General features: G+C 41.9%; 13 protein-coding genes across 13 annotated transcripts, besides 25 other annotated features; 1 reads left to right on the top strand and 12 right to left on the bottom strand. All coding sequences in view use genetic code 2, as the record gives it.

Annotated features, from left to right (window-relative positions):
• Positions 1–928: a D loop (control region).
• Positions 929–998, top strand: a tRNA (tRNA-Pro).
• Positions 998–1,069, bottom strand: a tRNA (tRNA-Thr).
• Positions 1,070–1,075: 6 nt separating this feature from the next.
• CYTB (cytochrome b) lies at positions 1,076–2,210 on the bottom strand. The gene has a single exon. A coding segment is annotated over exon 1 (1,135 nt).
• Positions 2,211–2,214: 4 nt separating this feature from the next.
• Positions 2,215–2,282, top strand: a tRNA (tRNA-Glu).
• On the top strand, positions 2,283–2,804 carry ND6 (NADH dehydrogenase subunit 6). The gene has a single exon. It carries the CDS (start codon positions 2,283–2,285, stop codon positions 2,802–2,804), a length of 522 nt encoding a protein of 173 aa, YP_001654977.1.
• On the bottom strand, positions 2,801–4,636 carry ND5 (NADH dehydrogenase subunit 5). Its single transcript has one exon. It carries the CDS (start codon positions 4,634–4,636, stop codon positions 2,801–2,803), a length of 1,836 nt encoding a protein of 611 aa, YP_001654976.1.
• Positions 4,637–4,709, bottom strand: a tRNA (tRNA-Leu).
• A 2-nt stretch (positions 4,710–4,711) lies between these two features.
• Positions 4,712–4,778, bottom strand: a tRNA (tRNA-Ser).
• A 1-nt stretch (position 4,779) lies between these two features.
• Positions 4,780–4,848, bottom strand: a tRNA (tRNA-His).
• Positions 4,849–6,230, bottom strand: ND4 (NADH dehydrogenase subunit 4). Its single transcript has one exon. A coding segment is annotated over exon 1 (1,382 nt).
• ND4L (NADH dehydrogenase subunit 4L) lies at positions 6,224–6,520 on the bottom strand. Its single transcript has one exon. The coding sequence runs from the start codon at positions 6,518–6,520 to the stop codon at positions 6,224–6,226; it is 297 nt and encodes a 98-aa protein (YP_001654974.1).
• Positions 6,521–6,590, bottom strand: a tRNA (tRNA-Arg).
• ND3 (NADH dehydrogenase subunit 3) lies at positions 6,591–6,939 on the bottom strand. Its single transcript has one exon. A coding segment is annotated over exon 1 (349 nt).
• Positions 6,940–7,011, bottom strand: a tRNA (tRNA-Gly).
• Positions 7,012–7,796, bottom strand: COX3 (cytochrome c oxidase subunit III). The gene has a single exon. A coding segment is annotated over exon 1 (785 nt).
• Positions 7,796–8,479, bottom strand: ATP6 (ATP synthase F0 subunit 6). Its single transcript has one exon. It carries the CDS (start codon positions 8,477–8,479, stop codon positions 7,796–7,798), a length of 684 nt encoding a protein of 227 aa, YP_001654971.1.
• Positions 8,473–8,637, bottom strand: ATP8 (ATP synthase F0 subunit 8). The gene has a single exon. The coding sequence runs from the start codon at positions 8,635–8,637 to the stop codon at positions 8,473–8,475; it is 165 nt and encodes a 54-aa protein (YP_001654970.1).
• Position 8,638: 1 nt separating this feature from the next.
• Positions 8,639–8,714, bottom strand: a tRNA (tRNA-Lys).
• Positions 8,715–9,405, bottom strand: COX2 (cytochrome c oxidase subunit II). The gene has a single exon. A coding segment is annotated over exon 1 (691 nt).
• Positions 9,406–9,419: 14 nt separating this feature from the next.
• Positions 9,420–9,493, bottom strand: a tRNA (tRNA-Asp).
• Positions 9,494–9,496: 3 nt separating this feature from the next.
• Positions 9,497–9,567, top strand: a tRNA (tRNA-Ser).
• COX1 (cytochrome c oxidase subunit I) lies at positions 9,568–11,118 on the bottom strand. Its single transcript has one exon. It carries the CDS (start codon positions 11,116–11,118, stop codon positions 9,568–9,570), a length of 1,551 nt encoding a protein of 516 aa, YP_001654968.1.
• A 1-nt stretch (position 11,119) lies between these two features.
• Positions 11,120–11,190, top strand: a tRNA (tRNA-Tyr).
• Position 11,191: 1 nt separating this feature from the next.
• Positions 11,192–11,259, top strand: a tRNA (tRNA-Cys).
• A 32-nt stretch (positions 11,260–11,291) lies between these two features.
• Positions 11,292–11,364, top strand: a tRNA (tRNA-Asn).
• Position 11,365: 1 nt separating this feature from the next.
• Positions 11,366–11,434, top strand: a tRNA (tRNA-Ala).
• A 1-nt stretch (position 11,435) lies between these two features.
• Positions 11,436–11,506, bottom strand: a tRNA (tRNA-Trp).
• On the bottom strand, positions 11,507–12,551 carry ND2 (NADH dehydrogenase subunit 2). The gene has a single exon. A coding segment is annotated over exon 1 (1,045 nt).
• Positions 12,552–12,620, bottom strand: a tRNA (tRNA-Met).
• A 1-nt stretch (position 12,621) lies between these two features.
• Positions 12,622–12,692, top strand: a tRNA (tRNA-Gln).
• Positions 12,691–12,762, bottom strand: a tRNA (tRNA-Ile).
• A 4-nt stretch (positions 12,763–12,766) lies between these two features.
• On the bottom strand, positions 12,767–13,741 carry ND1 (NADH dehydrogenase subunit 1). Its single transcript has one exon. It carries the CDS (start codon positions 13,739–13,741, stop codon positions 12,767–12,769), a length of 975 nt encoding a protein of 324 aa, YP_001654966.1.
• Position 13,742: 1 nt separating this feature from the next.
• Positions 13,743–13,818, bottom strand: a tRNA (tRNA-Leu).
• A 1-nt stretch (position 13,819) lies between these two features.
• Positions 13,820–15,510, bottom strand: an rRNA (l-rRNA).
• Positions 15,511–15,582, bottom strand: a tRNA (tRNA-Val).
• Positions 15,583–16,540, bottom strand: an rRNA (s-rRNA).
• Positions 16,541–16,609, bottom strand: a tRNA (tRNA-Phe).

Below are 16,609 nucleotides of genomic sequence, written 5' to 3'. Positions count from 1 at the left end.
ATTGTAATGTTGGATTTTTTAGCATTGAGATGTGCCCTATAAAATTTAGTAGAGATTTTTAGGCTAATATTTGGAAGAATTGTGCGGTGAATTAGCGCGATGTGTATGTATATATATATAATGCGGATAGCTAACCCATAATTCAACTTGTTAGTTTTTACGTTCTCGAGCCTTCCTTGGTTTAGGGGTTTGACAAGGATAACAGGATTTGCTGAGCGTAGGGGGTAGGGGGGTTTGTCGCGTAGAAACCGAGGAAGGGGCATATATATAGGGGCAAGTTGAAGAAGGAATGAATATGTTATGCACTTGAGTTAGAAGTATGTAATTCTTAAGTTATGTCTTTCAATAATTAACTTAATTTAACACAAGCAAGGAAAATGTTCAACCTTAATTTATCATTTGCGCCTGCACTCTGAAATGCAAGGTGAAAAGAAACCAAAAAGGAGAACCCCTATGCATATAGAAGGATGCTCGCATGTGGGGTTAATGAAAAGTATGTACTCATATCATTAATCAAATGCCAGATATAATTATCCGAGGGTGGAATTTTACAGTTATGTTCCTGAAATAGGAACCAGATGCAAGGAATAGTTCATTTTGTGCTACCCTCACAATATTTGTCCCTGATTCTATCATGAATATAATACCTTTATATAAACTGGTTGGTGGTCTCTTACTACATTAATATAGTCTAATTAAATGTTAGTTGGTTATTTCAAGGAAAAATTTGAGGACCAGTTATGGGGAATAATCTATTTTCCAGGTTGAAATAAATTATTTGTGAATTTTAAATTTTTGGTTTATGTACGTCTTGAACGTTAGTACTTGCTTTATGGTTAAAATAAGTTAATGGTGATAATACATATATATGGACTAATGCATTATGTAATATAATACATATTATGTACTAAACCATATAGGTTACTATCAGAAGATAGTTTAATTTAGAATTCTGGCTTTGGGAGCCAGGGGTGGGAGTTAAAATCTCCCTTTTCTGGGCGCTAGGGAGGAATTTAACCTCCGATCTTCGGATTACAAGACCGATGCTTTTAGGCTAAGCTACTAGGGCAAGCTCATTTTAGTGCTTTATTTTCTAATCACCCTGCTAGTGGGGTTAAAATGAGGAATAATGCGAAATAAAGGACTGATGCAATTTGTCCAATAATGACATATGGATGTTCTACGGGTATGCCTCCAATTCATGTCAGAATAATCATGTCTGCTACTAAGGTTCAGAATAGGAATTGGGTGATTGGGCGGAATGTTAGTCCTCGTTGTTTTGAGGTGTGTAAGATTGGCACTACTATTAGTACTAGGATGGAAAATAATAGTGCAAGGACCCCTCCTAGTTTGTTTGGAATAGATCGTAGGATGGCGTAGGCAAATAGGAAGTATCATTCTGGTTTAATGTGTGGAGGGGTAACTAGTGGGTTTGCTGGGGTGAAGTTTTCTGGGTCTCCTAGTAGATTTGGGGAAAATAGTGCTAATGATGTGAGAGCTAATAATATTATTACAAATCCTAAAAGATCTTTGTATGAAAAGTATGGGTGGAAGGAAATTTTATCTGCGTCGGAGTTTAGTCCGATTGGGTTATTTGATCCTGTTTCGTGCAGGAAGAGTAGGTGTAGGAGGGTTGCGGCGGCGACGATGAATGGTAATAGGAAATGGAATGCGAAAAATCGTGTTAGTGTTGCATTATCTACTGAGAAGCCACCTCAAATTCATTGGACGAGAGTATCTCCTATGTAGGGGACTGCTGATAGTAGGTTTGTAATTACGGTAGCGCCTCAAAAAGATATTTGTCCTCATGGGAGGACGTAGCCAACGAAGGCCGTTATTATAACTAATAGGAGTAGGACTACTCCAATATTTCAGGTTTCTTTGTAAAGGTAGGATCCATAGTATAGGCCGCGAGCAATGTGTATATAAATACAGATAAAAAAGAATGATGCCCCGTTGGCGTGTAGGTTGCGGATAAGTCAGCCGTAATTGACGTCCCGGCAAATGTGGACTACTGATGAGAATGCGGTTGAGATGTCAGAAGTGTAATGCATGGCTAAGAACAGTCCGGTTAGGATTTGAGTAATTAAGCATAATCCTAGAAGGGATCCAAAGTTTCATCATGCAGAGATATTAGATGGTGTGGGAAGATCGACTAGCGCGTCGTTGGCGATTTTTATTAGTGGGTGGGTTTTTCGTAGGCTTGCCATTATTGTTCTTGTAGTGAACAACAACGGTGTTTCTTCAAGTCCCTGGTCTCGGTTAAAATCCGAGCAAGAATTATGACTTATTTTATGTTTTTGTTATTGATAGCTTTAGTTGTGGGTTTAATTGCTGTTGCTTCTAATCCTACGCCTTATTTTGCTGCTTTAGGTTTAGTGGTAGCAGCGGGGGTTGGGTGTGGAATTTTAGTTGGTTATGGGGGCTCTTTTTTGTCTTTGGTTCTCTTTTTGATTTATTTAGGGGGGATGCTTGTGGTGTTTGCTTATTCAGCGGCTTTAGCTGCTGAGCCTTTTCCGGAAGCTTGAGGAAGTCGTTCTGTGGTTGGATATGTATTAGTGTATTTGTTGGGTGTTGTGTTAGCAGCTGGCTTGTTTTGAGGGGGGTGATATGAAGGTTCTTGAATGGTTGTTGATGGGTTGAAAGAGTTTTCTATGCTGCGTGGTGATGTAAGTGGTGTGGCTGTTATATATTCTTTTGGTGGGGCAATGCTGGTTATTTGTGCATGAGTATTGCTTTTAACTCTACTTGTGGTGCTGGAGCTTACTCGAGGTTTAAGTCGTGGTACCCTTCGGGCTGTTTAAATAAGAGTTAAAAGGATGGCCAGGGTTAGGGTTAGAAGGAAGATAGTTAAGTAGGTTTTGATTATGCCTCGTTGGATATCACTTGTAATTTTTGATATTGTTATTTGGGTTAGTGTTAATCCTTTTGGTCCTGTGATTTCTAGTCATGTTTGGTCGAATTTGGTGGCAATTGACTGTCCTAGGATTAGGTTGAGTTTAGGGGGAAGTCGATGAATTACTGCGGGGAAATATCCAAGTATGTTTGAGAAATGATGTATGGGGATTGTGGGGGTAATTTTGATTTGCTTGTTGGTTATTGCTGTAAGTTCTATGGCTACTAAAAGTCCGGCGATTGTTACTATGAGGGCGGCTAGTTTTAGAGTAGTTGGTATTGTTATGATAGGTGTTTTTGAGGGTAGAAAATTAGAGGTAATAATAAGTCCTGCAATAATACTTCCTCAGGCAAGTCGTTTAATGGGGTTAATTACTAGTGGATTGTTTTCATTAATAGGGGATAGTGGTAAAAATCGAGGGGATCCCATGGTTACGAAGAATACTACTCGAAAACTATAAACTGCGGTGAATGATGTGGCAATTAATGTAAGGGTTAGGGCTCAGGCGTTAAGGTAAGAGGTGTTTAGGGCTTCGATGATGGCATCTTTTGAGAAGAATCCGGCTAGGAATGGGGTTCCTGTTAATGCTAGGCTGCCGATTGTAAGGTAGGTCGAGGTGGCAGGTATCAGGTTGTGAAGACCTCCTATTTTTCGGATGTCTTGTTCATCGTTTAGGCTGTGGATAATTGATCCGGAACATAAGAATAATATGGCCTTAAAGAATGCGTGCGTGCAAATGTGGAGGAATGCTAGTTGTGGTTGGTTTAGTCCAATTGTGACTATTATTAGTCCTAGTTGACTAGATGTTGAGAAAGCTACAATTTTTTTGATATCATTTTGAGTTAAGGCGCAGGTGGCTGTAAATAATGTAGTGAGTGCCCCTAAGCAGAGACAGATTGTCAGTGCTAGGTTGTTGTTTTCTATAAGGGGGTGAAGGCGGATTAATAGGAAGATTCCTGCAACAACCATAGTGCTGGAGTGTAATAGGGCAGATACTGGTGTAGGGCCCTCCATGGCAGAAGGGAGTCAGGGATGTAGGCCAAATTGGGCCGATTTTCCTGTTGCCGCAAGGATTAGTCCGATTAGAGGAATTGTCATGTCGAAGTTTTTTGATAGGAAGAAGATTTGTTGGATTTCTCAGGAGTTAAGGTTTATTGCAAATCATGCTATGCTTAAGATTAGTCCGATGTCTCCTACTCGGTTGTAGATGACGGCTTGGAGGGCTGCTGTATTGGCATCTGCTCGTCCGTATCACCACCCAATTAGTAAGAATGACATAATTCCAACTCCCTCTCAGCCAATAAATAATTGGAATATATTATTAGCTGTGACTAGAGTGATTATAGCTACTAGGAATAGGAGAAGATATTTAAAAAATCGGTTTATGTTGGGGTCAGAGTGTATGTACCATAGTGCAAATTCTAGAATGGATCAGGTGACGTAAAGGGCAATTGGGGTAAAGATGAGAGAGTAATGGTCAAATTTAAAGCTGATGTTTGTGTCAAATATGTGTGTGTTTATTCAATGTCAGTTTGTAGTAATGCTTTCTATTCCCTGGTCTAAAAAGATTATAAGTGGAAGGAGGCTAATGAAGAATGCAGTGCTGACGGCGGTTTTAACGTGTGTACCTGCTCACTCTGGTTTTTGTGGTTTTGGGTTTAATGTTGTTAGTAGCGGAAATATAAGGATTGTAAGAACTAGAATAAATGAGGACGATATAATTAAGGTTGTTGAATTCATAGCTTCCACTTGGATTTGCACCAAGAGTTTTTGGTTCCTAAGACCAATGGATGAACTGTTATCCTTCAGAAGCGTGAGGAAGCCGCGGATTTTAACCGCGGTACATAAGGATTAGCAGTACTTATTGATTTCTGTCCTTCCTTGGTGAGTAAGGAGATTTTAACTCCTGTTTTTAGAATCACAATCTAATATTTTGGTTAAACTATACTTACTAGTAACATCAGCCTCACATGAGTTCTGGCTTTGCCACGAGGAGAATTACTGGAATCAGGTGAAGGGCTATTAATAAGTGTTCTCGGGTGTGGAATGGTGGAAGTTTGGTGATGTGAATTGGTGTTGGACCTCGTTGAGTTATTAGGAATATGTACAGGGAGTAGCCCGCTGTAATTAGTGTTCCTGCCCCTGTAAGTGCGATGGTTCATGGTGATCAGTTAAATAATGTCGTGATGATTATGAGTTCTCCTATTAGGTTAGGCAGTGGAGGTAGTGCTAGGTTGGCCAGATTAGCAATGAATCATCAGACTGCTGTTAGTGGGAAGATTATTTGTAAGCCCCGAGCTAGAATTATGGTTCGACTGTGGGTTCGTTCATAGGCTGTGTTGGCTAAACAGAATAATATTGAAGATACTAGTCCGTGGGCAATTATTAAAATAATAGCTCCTGAAAATCCTCATGGGGTTTGAATTAGGATTCCCCCTGCTACAAGTCCTATGTGACTTACAGATGAGTAAGCAATTAAGGATTTGAGATCTGTTTGTCGAAGGCAAATTGATCCTGTTATGATAATGCCTCATAGTGCGAGAATAATAAATGGATATACTAGTTCTTTGGACAGTGGGTCCAGCATAATTATTATTCGTATTATTCCGTATCCTCCTAGTTTTAATAGTACTGCTGCTAGTACTATGGATCCTGCGACTGGGGCTTCAACGTGTGCTTTTGGTAGTCAGAGATGTACTCCATATAGCGGTATTTTTACTAGGAATGCGATTAAGCAGCCGGCTCATCAGATTTTATGGCCTCAAGAGTCTAGGAGTAGTGGTTGTGAGTATTGAATTACTAACATGGATAAGGTTCCTGTAGATTGTTGGAGTAGGAGTAGAGCCACTAGTAGTGGTAGAGACCCTGCTAAGGTGTAGAATAGAAAATAGGTCCCTGCATTAAGGCGCTCGGCTTGATTTCCTCATCGAGTGATGATGATAAGGGTGGGGATGAGCGTGGCTTCAAATATGATATAGAATATAATGATTTCGGTGGCACCGAATGCTATAATTAGGAATATTTGTAGTGAGGCAAGAAGTGTAATATATAAGCGTTGTCGGCTAATTGGCTCAGGGTTAATGTGGTTTTGGCTAGCTAGAATTATTAGTGGGAGAAGTCAGCATGTCAGAACTAAGAGAGGGGTTGATAGTGGATCTGTGGCTAAATATGAATTGGATATAGTCCATCCGGTTTCTGATGTTCATTTTAATCATGTGAGGCTAATAAGGGCAATTAGGAGGCTATGTGTGGTTGTGGTTGTTCATAGTCATTTGGGGGAAGTTAATCAGATTGTTGGGAATAATATAATGGTAGGAATTAGTACTTTTAACATTGCAGGAGATTAAGGTTTTGTAGGCGGTCGGTTCCGTGGGTTCGGGCTGTGGCTACTAGGAGTGCGAGGCCCGTACTTGCTTCGCAGGCGGAGAAAGCTAGTAACAATATTGGGGCTGCGGAGAAGCTTGTTGATTCAAACTGTAAAGCCCATAGGGCTAATGCAATAAATAGGGATAGTATTATTCCCTCCAAGCAGAGAAGTGCGGAGAGTAAATGGGTGCGATGGAATGCTAATCCCATTAGTCCTAAGATGAATGCTGAGCTAAAGCTAAAATGTACTGGTGTCATAAGGGGGTTATGGACTTAAACCATAATTTTCTGAGCCGAAATCAGAGGTCTTGTTTTGGACTAACTCCCTATTCTGCTCATTCTAGACCACCTTGGGTTCATTCGTAGATTAGTCCTAGTGTTAGCAGGATTAGAACTGTGGTGGCTCAGAAGAATGTTCCGGTAGGGTTGTGGAGTTGGTCTCCTCAGGGCAGGGGAAGAAGGAGGGCAATTTCTAGGTCGAATAAGAGGAATAGGATTGCTACCAGGAAGAATCGTAGTGAGAAAGGCAGTCGAGCAGATCCGAGTGGATCAAATCCGCACTCATATGGAGATAGTTTTTCTGCGTCCGGGTTTATTTGTGGTAATCAGAAAGACACGATTGCCAGGATTGAAGATAGGGCTACTGTGATGATTAGGATGGTTGTGATTAAATTCATTATCTTTCCTTGGGGTTTAACCAAGACTAAATGATTGGAAGTCACTTGTACTAACTTTAATACTAGAAAGATTATGAGCCTCATCAATAGATGGATACGTAAAGGAATAGTCACACTACGTCAACAAAGTGTCAATATCAGGCGGCGGCCTCAAAGCCGAAATGATGTTCGGATGTAAAGTGGTATTGGATTTGACGGAGAAGGCAAACAGCTAGGAAGGTTGATCCAATAATGACGTGTAGTCCGTGGAATCCTGTGGCTACGAAGAATGTAGAGCCGTATACCCCATCTGCAATTGTAAATGGTGCTTCGTAATATTCTATAGCTTGGAGGGCAGTGAAATAGAATCCCAGTAGAATTGTAAGTGCGAGAGATTGGATGGCCTGTTTTCGTTCGCCTTCTATGATGCTGTGGTGGGCTCATGTAACTGTTACCCCTGATGCTAGTAGCACAGCTGTATTAAGAAGAGGGACCTCAAAAGGGTCTAGGGGAATAATTCCTGTTGGGGGTCAGCATCCTCCGAGTTCTGGTGTTGGTGCTAGACTTGAATGGTAGAAAGCTCAGAAAAATCCTAAGAAGAAAAATACTTCTGAAGTAATAAATAGGATCATTCCATAACGTAGTCCTTTTTGTACTGGCGGTGTGTGGTGACCTTGGAAGGTCCCTTCTCGGATAATGTCACGTCATCATTGAAATATTGTAAGAAGTAGGAGAATTATTCCAAGGGTTATTAGTGTTGTTGAGTGGAAGTGGAACCAGATTGCTAGGCCGGATGTTATTAATAGAGCACCGACGGCTCCGGTTAGTGGTCATGGGCTTGGATCAACCATATGATATGCATGTGCTTGGTGGGCCATTAAACGTTTTCTTGTAGATAGAGACTTAGGAGTAGTACAAATACGTAAGCTTGAATTATTGCTACTGCAACTTCTAGGAGTGTTAAAAGGAAGAGAACGGTGGCGGTTAAGATTGCTACTGTTGGTATTATTGGTAGTAGAACAAATACAGCTGTGGCGATGAGTTGAATTAATAAGTGGCCTGCAGTTAAATTAGCTGTAAGTCGTACACCTAAGGCTAATGGGCGAATAAATAGGCTAATTGTTTCGATAATAATTAGTACGGGGATTAGGGGGATGGGTGTTCCTTCTGGCAGGAGGTGTCCGAGGGCAACTGTTGGTTGATTCCGCATTCCAATAATTACGGTGGCAAGTCATAATGGAACTGCAAATCCTATGTTTAGTGATAGTTGTGTTGTGGGTGTGAAAGTATATGGAAGAAGGCCTAACATATTAATGGTAATAAGGAATACTATTAATGAGGCCAATAAAAGTGCTCATTTATGTCCTCCCACATTTAGAGGTATCATTAGTTGATTAGTAAATCGGTTAATAAATCATGTTTGGACGGTAACAAGTCGGTTGTTAATTCATCGGGATGGTGGAGTTGGGAAAAGAACTCATGGTAGTGCGATTGCAATAGCAATAAGTGGAATTCCAAGGAAGGATGGGCTTGCGAATTGATCAAAAAAGCTTACTATCATGGTCAGTCTCAGGGCTCTGTTTTGTGTTTCTCTTCACTTATTGGGGTTAGTTCATTTGGCGTGGTGTGATTTAAGATTTTGGTTGGGATGATGGTAAGAAAAACGATTCATGAGAATACTAGGATTGCAAATCAGGGGTTTGGGTTTAGTTGAGGCATTTCACTAGAGGTGGTCGGTAGTCACCAAACTTTGGCTTAAAAGGCCAACGCTTTGTCCAATAATTAGCTTTCTAGTGAGGCGTCTTCTAGTATTAGTGAGGATCAGCTCTCGAAGTGTTCTAGTGGAACTGCTTCAACTACGATGGGCATAAAGCTGTGGTTTGCTCCGCAAATTTCAGAGCACTGTCCGTAGAATACACCTGGGCGTGAGGCAATGAAGGCGGCTTGATTTAGTCGTCCTGGCACTGCGTCTATTTTTACACCTAGAGATGGGACAGCTCAGGAATGTAATACATCTTCGGCAGATACTAGGACACGAACTGGTGATTCTATAGGGACTACTATTCGGTGATCTGTTTCTAGGAGTCGGAACTGGCCGGGTGTAAGATCTTGGGTTGGGATTATGTAGGAGTCAAAGCCTAAATCTTCGTAGTCTGTATATTCATAACTTCAGTATCATTGATGTCCTATGGCTTTGATTGTTAGATGGGGGTCGTTAATTTCGTCTATAAGATATAAAATTCGAAGGGATGGCAGAGCAATCAAAACTAGAATGACAGCTGGTAAAATAGTTCATACAATTTCGATTTCTTGGGAGTCTAGGATATATTTGTTAGTGAGTTTGGTTGAAACCATTGCAATAATAATATAAAGTACTAAAGTGCTAATTAAAAATACGATTATTAGAGCATGGTCATGGAAGTGAAGAAGTTCTTCTATAACGGGTGATGCCGCGTCTTGGAATCCTAGTTGCGTGGGATGTGCCATTAAGCTTTAAAGCTTAAGACATACAGGGATTTAACCTGCAATTTCACCTCGACAAGGTGATGTAATTTGCGTATTTTACTAATGTCTTTAGAAGAAAGTGACAGAGTGGTTATGTGACTGGCTTGAAACCAGTATATGGGGGTTCAATTCCTTCCTTTCTCGTTAGTTTGATTGAACTTGGACAAATGCTGGTTCCTCAAATGTGTGGTATGGTGGAGGGCAGCCATGAAGTCATTCTGCGTTTGTCATAGTTAGTTCTACTGAGGAAACTTCTCGTTTAGCGGCGAAGGCTTCTCATAGGATAAATAGGAATATAATTACTGCTACTAAGGAGATAAGTGATCCGATAGATGATACTGTGTTTCATAGGGCGTAGGCGTCCGGATAGTCGGAGTATCGTCGTGGCATTCCTGCTAGGCCTAGGAAGTGTTGCGGGAAGAATGTGAGGTTTACACCGATGAACATTACTCCAAAGTGGATTTTTGTTCAGGTGTCGTTTAAAGTATATCCTGTAAACAGAGGGAATCAGTGAACAAAGGCTGCCATGATGGCAAATACGGCACCTATTGATAGTACATAGTGGAAGTGTGCGACTACATAATATGTGTCGTGAAGGACGATGTCAAGTGATGAATTGGCTAGGACAATTCCTGTTAATCCACCCACTGTGAAAAGGAAAATAAATCCTAAAGCTCATAGCATGGGCGTTTCTCATTTAATAGATCCTCCGTGGAGTGTGGCTAGTCAGCTAAATACTTTTACACCTGTTGGGATAGCAATAATTATCGTTGCGGATGTAAAATATGCACGAGTGTCTACGTCTATCCCAACAGTAAACATATGGTGGGCTCATACAATAAACCCTAGAAGACCAATAGCCATTATAGCTCAGACTATTCCTATATAACCGAATGGTTCTTTTTTACCTGCATAGTAGGCTACAACATGTGAAATGATTCCAAATCCGGGTAAAATAAGAATATAAACTTCCGGGTGACCAAAGAATCAGAATAAGTGTTGATAAAGAATTGGGTCTCCTCCTCCCGCCGGGTCAAAGAATGTAGTGTTAAGATTACGGTCTGTTAGGAGTATTGTAATTCCGGCGGCTAGAACTGGTAGAGATAGAAGAAGGAGTACAGCTGTTACAAGTACAGCTCAAACGAAGAGAGGTGTTTGGTATTGGGAGATGGCTGGTGGTTTCATGTTAATGGTTGTAGTAATAAAATTAATTGCCCCTAAAATTGATGACACACCTGCCAGGTGGAGTGAGAAAATTGTTAGGTCTACGGATGCTCCTGCATGGGCAAGATTGCCTGCGAGTGGTGGGTAAACTGTTCACCCTGTTCCAGCTCCGGCCTCAACACCAGAAGAGGCTAATAGTAGGAGGAAAGAGGGGGGTAGAAGTCAGAAACTCTTGTTGTTTATTCGTGGGAATGCTATGTCGGGTGCTCCAATTATTAATGGTACGAGTCAATTTCCAAACCCTCCAATAAGAATTGGTATTACTATAAAGAAAATTATTACGAAGGCATGGGCAGTGACAATAACATTATAAATTTGATCATCGCCCAGAAGTGATCCGGGTTGGCTTAGTTCGGCTCGAATGAGAAGGCTTAGAGCGGTTCCCACTATTCCGGCTCAGGCACCAAATACAAGATAGAGGGTACCAATGTCTTTGTGGTTTGTAGAAAAGAATCAGCGCGTAATTGCCACAGGTAGGGTAGCCGAGCGTTTAGGCGGTGGGTTGTAGCCCCGAAGACAGAGGTTTGAGTCCTCTTCCTATCACAGCCCCGTGGTGGAGAAACATGTTGGATTGCAAATCCAGAGACGTAGATTAATAGTCTGCCGGGGCTTTTCCCGCCTTATCAGGCTGGAGGCGGGAAAAGTAGATGGATGCTCGCTGGCTTGAGCGCTTAGCTGTTAACTAAGAGTTTGTAGGATCGAGGCCTTCCCATCTAGTAAGGCCTTAGTTTAATAAAAACATTTGATTTGCAATTAGAAAATGCAAGATAGACTCTTGTAGGTCTTATCAGGGACTAGAAGATTTTCACTTCTGCTTAGAGCTTTGAAGGCTCTTGGTCTGATGTTATCCTAAGTCCCTAGGTGGTTAGTATTAGGATGGCTGGGGTTATAGGTAGAAGTCCTAGGGCGATTGAAGTAGACAGGGCTAATGGGAGGGAGGATTGAGTTGTTTGGGTTCGTCAAGGGGCGATTGAGTTGGTTGTGTTGGGGGAAATTGTTAATGTTATTGCGTAGCAGAGGCGGAGGTAGAAGTATAAGCTTAACAAAGCAGCTAGGGCTATGATTGTAGCGGTGATGGGGAGACTTTGTTTTGCTAATTCTTGTAGAATTAGTCATTTTGGTATAAATCCTGTTAATGGCGGTAAGCCTCCTAGTGAAAGTAGTAGTAGGGCTGTGGTTGCTGTTAGGGTTGGGCTTTTTGATCAGGTTATTGTAAGAGTGTTGATTTTTGTGGCGGACGATGTTTTTAGGGTAAGGAATGCTGCGGATGTTATGAAAATATATGTTCCTAGGGCGACTAGGGTAAGTTGTGGGGCGTATTGAAGAATAATAATTATTCAGCCCATGTGTGCAATTGAGGAGTAGGCTAGGATTTTTCGTAGCTGGGTTTGATTTAGTCCGCCTCATCCCCCAACTAATGTGGATGTGACTCCTAAGGCGGTTAGTAGTATTGGGTCGATGGCTTGGGCTGTTTGGATAATTAGGGCAAATGGGGCAAGTTTTTGTCAGGTTGATAAGATTAATCCTGTTAGAAGGTCTAGTCCTTGTAAAACTTCTGGCATTCAGAAATGTATTGGTGCTAGTCCAATTTTAAGTGCTAAAGCAATGATGATTATTGTGCTAGCAAGGGGGTTTGATATATTATTTATATCTCACTCTCCTGTAATTCAGGCATTTGTTGTACTTGCGAATATGATTATTGCTGCTGCAGTGGCTTGAGTTAAAAAATATTTTGTGGTAGCTTCTACTGCACGAGGGTGGTGGTGTTGGGCTATTAGTGGAATGATTGCTAAGGTATTGATTTCCAGTCCTATTCAAGCTAGTAATCAGTGGGAGCTAGCAAAGGTTAGGGTAGTTCCTAATCCTAGGCTGGATAGTAGAATTGCGAGTACGTAAGGGTTCATTGATGGAGGAGGGACTTTAACCGTCATGTTCGGGGTATGGGCCCGAAAGCTTAATTAGCTGACCCCATCTTAGAAAGTGGTGTAGAGGAAGCACTAAGAGTTTTGATCTCTTGGGCATGGGTTCGATCCCCTTCTTTCTAAGAACTGAGGGGATTTTAACCCCTATAAGCCACTCTATCAAAGTGGTCCCTAGGCATTCGGGCACAGTTCCTGAATTATAGTTGTGGGGGAAGGCCTGCTAGCGCAATTGGTAGGGCAATGTGTCATAGTACTAGGGCTAGTGTTAGGGGAAGGAAATTTTTCCATACGAGATGTATGAGTTGGTCATATCGGAATCGCGGATATGAGGCTCGTACTCATAAGAATACAATAGATAATAATGCAGCTTTGGTTATGAGGCTAATTGTTGTTAGTTCTGGAATATGGTGAATATGTGATGTTCCTAGGAATAAAACAGCTGAAAAGGTATTTATTAGTAGGATATTTGCATATTCGGCTAGAAAAAACAGGGCGAAGGGCCCTCCTGCATATTCTACGTTGAAGCCTGAAACTAATTCTGACTCTCCTTCTGTTAGGTCAAAGGGTGCTCGATTTGTTTCTGCTAAGGTTGAAATATATCATATTGCAGCTAATGGTCAGGCGGGGGCTAATAATCAAATGCTTTCTTGGGCTGTGCTGAATGTTTGTAGAGTATATCCTCCTGAGAAAATAATTACTGATAGAAGAATTAGTCCAAGGCTTACTTCATATGAAATTGTTTGAGCTACTGCCCGTAAGGCCCCAATTAATGCGTATTTTGAATTTGATGCTCACCCTGATCCAAGAATAGAATATACTGCGAGGCTTGATAGGGCTAAGATAAATAGAACTCCTAAGTTGAGGTCAATTACTGGGTAAGGTATAGGTATGGGCGCTCATAGTGTTATTGCCAGGGTTAGTGCAAGGATAGGAGTAGCTAAGAATAAAAATGGAGAGGATGTAGAGGGGCGGACTGGTTCTTTAATAAATAATTTTACTCCGTCGGCAATGGGTTGTAAAAGTCCGTATGGTCCTACTACATTTGGTCCTTTTCGTAATTGTATATATCCTAGTACTTTACGTTCAATTAGGGTTAGAAAAGCTACTGCTAATAGAACGGGTACGATGTAGGCTAGGGGGTTAATTAGGTGGTTTATTAGAGTGTTTAGCATAAACTGGGAAGAGGATTTGAACCTCTGGTTTAAAGGGCTTAGGCCTTTCGCAATTTACCATGCTCTGCCACCCCAGTATGTCCTTATTTCGGATGGTTGGGGTTTTGGCCCTCCCTTTATTTAATTTATTTGTTTTCATTAATTAGGGGTGGGGCGTGCTTTAAGTATGGGCCCCTCTTTTCCGATCCTTTCGTACTAGGAAAAGTAGCGTTACAGATAGAAACTGACCTGGATTACTCCGGTCTGAACTCAGATCACGTAGGACTTTAATCGTTGAACAAACGAACCCTTAATAGCGGCTGCACCATTAGGATGTCCTGATCCAACATCGAGGTCGTAAACCCCCTCGTCGATATGGACTCTGGGAGAGGATTGCGCTGTTATCCCTAGGGTAACTTGGTTCGTTGATCGACTTATTAGCCGGATCATTTTTGGTCAGATGTTCTGTGGCTTAGAGATGTTTCTCTTAGTTTTAGGGATTTGGCCCATTCCACTCGGAGGCTTGTTTTTCCTCCGTGGTCGCCCCAACCGAAGGTAAAATTTCATTTTTCACTAAGTTCTTGCTTTTTATTGAGTTGCTTAACGTGATTGAATTTTGTACCTTAAGCTCCAAAGGGTCTTCTCGTCTTGTATGGTTATACCCGCTTCTGCACGGATAGATCAATTTCACTGACTTGAAGGGGGAGACAGTTAAGCCCTCGTTTAGCCATTCATACAGGTCTCTATTTAAAAGACAAGTGATTGCGCTACCTTTGCACGGTCAAAATACCGCGGCCGTTGAACCCGTAGTCACTGGGCAGGCTGGACCTCCTATACTGAGTTTGATTGCAGGAGGCGATGTTTTTGGTAAACAGGCGAGGCTTGTGTTTGCCGAGTTCCTTCCCTTTCTTTTAGTCTTTCCTTTAAAAAATAGCACTCCAGTGTGGGGTTAACGATTGTTTAATTGTGGGGTTTTCTTGGTTTTTTTGTTATTCACATTACTCTCTTGGGTTGGGTTCGTTAATTTCCAGTGGTTTGTCCGATCTGGTTTACACTTGTGCTTGGAGAAGAGCAGGTCTTCTTGTTACTCATTTTAGCATAATTTCTTCCATGTGGGCATGGGTTAGCCTGATATTGTTAGGGGAATAAGATTTTTTTATCAGTATAATAAACTTTTTTCTGTCTGAGCTTTAACGCTTTCTATTTAGATGGCTGCTTTTAGGCCCACTAAAACAGTATGTTTTATATATTATGATCTTTATCCTCCTGTAAAGGTTGTATCCTTTGTTAGAGGGGCTGTACCCCCTTTAACTAACTCTCGTATATTTCCCTCATTGTCTTGATGTTATGTTTTTGATTTGGGGTGTGCGAGGCTGAACTTCTATCCATTTCTCAGGCAACCAGCTATCACCAGGTTCGGTAGGTCTGTCACTTCTACCCGGAGCTCTTCCCACTCTTTTGCCACAGAGACGGGTTAGCCCTAAATTTAAATAGGCTGTCTCGGGGTAGCTCACCTGGTTTCGGGGTTTCAAACTAAAGGTCTCTTTGCTTGAGGGTGCTGGCTAAATCATGATGCAAAAGGTACAAGGTTTAATCTTTGTTTTTTAGTGCTTATATGGGTTGTTTCATTTCTCTTTCAGCTTTCCCTTGCGGTACTTTTTCTATTGCTTTAAGTTGAACCTTTTCTGTCTCCCATACTCAGGTAAAAAAATGGTTTAGTTTGTGATGTTAGGTCATGTTTTGTTATTAACATTGTTGGGTTATATTAGTGGTTAAGCTAGCTGTTTGGCTCAGGGTGATCCAATTTGCATGGATGTCTTCTCGGTGTAAGTGAGATGCTTAACTGACTCAGCCACGCCCTGGGTTTAATCCAAGTGCACCTTCCGGTACACTTACCATGTTACGACTTGCCTCCCCTTGTCAGTGCTTTAGTGTTAAGTATCTTTGTTGCGTTTTGACAGGGGAGAGTGACGGGCGGTGTGTACGCGCCTCAGAGCCGGGTTCAAAAGGACACTCTGCTTCCTTTTTACTACTAAATCCTCCTTCAAGCACTATTTCATGTTGCATGTTCGTAGTGTTCTGTGATAGAAAATGTAGCCCATTTCTTCCCACTTCGTACGCTACACCTCGACCTGACGTTCTGGGTTGTGCCCATTTTGCTTACTTTTATTGCCTTCACAGGGTAAGCTGACGACGGCGGTATATAGGCTGGGATGGCTAGAAGTGGTGAGGTTTAACGGGGGTTATCGGTTCTAGAACAGGCTCCTCTAGGGGGGTCTAAGGCACCGTCAGGTCCTTTGGGTTTCAAGCTAATGCTCGTAGTACCCGGGCGGACGTTTAATTGTAGTTGGATGTCTAGGTTTATGGCTGAGCATAGTGGGGTATCTAATCCCAGTTTGTTTCTCAGCTTTCGTGGGGTCAGGTGGGCTTTGTTAAAGCTACTTTCGTATGATCGGGCTTTGGACACCTAGAAGCGTATAACGGCCAAAGGGCCATTTGGCTTTATTGTTTTGCTTTCCTTAACCACCCTTTACGCCGTGGTGTTATCAACTGGGGCCTCTCGTTTAACCGCGGTGGCTGGCACGAGTTTTACCGGCCCTCTTAACCCTGACTGAGTCAAGTTTTCACTTATGGCTTAATGTTTATCACTGCTGAATTCCCTTGGGGGTGTGGCTTGGCCAGGCGTCTTGGGCTAAAATTTGTGCCTGATGCCCGCTCCTCGTCCCCGGGCGGGGGATTGAGGGCATACTCACGGGATTGCGGAGACTTGCATGTGTAAGTTGGGTAAGAGCTGATAATAAGGTCAGGACCATGCCTTTGTGCATGCGGAGTTTCTTAGGACCCATCTTAACATCTTCAGTGTTATGCTTTATATTAAGCTACGCTAGC

This window comes from Ctenopharyngodon idella, mitochondrion, assembly GCF_019924925.1.
Source record: "Ctenopharyngodon idella mitochondrion, complete genome".
Classification (NCBI taxonomy): Eukaryota; Metazoa; Chordata; class Actinopteri; order Cypriniformes; family Xenocyprididae; genus Ctenopharyngodon; species Ctenopharyngodon idella.
The sequence above is the reverse complement of the archived record's forward strand: the minus strand, read 5'-3'. Positions and strand labels throughout refer to the sequence as shown.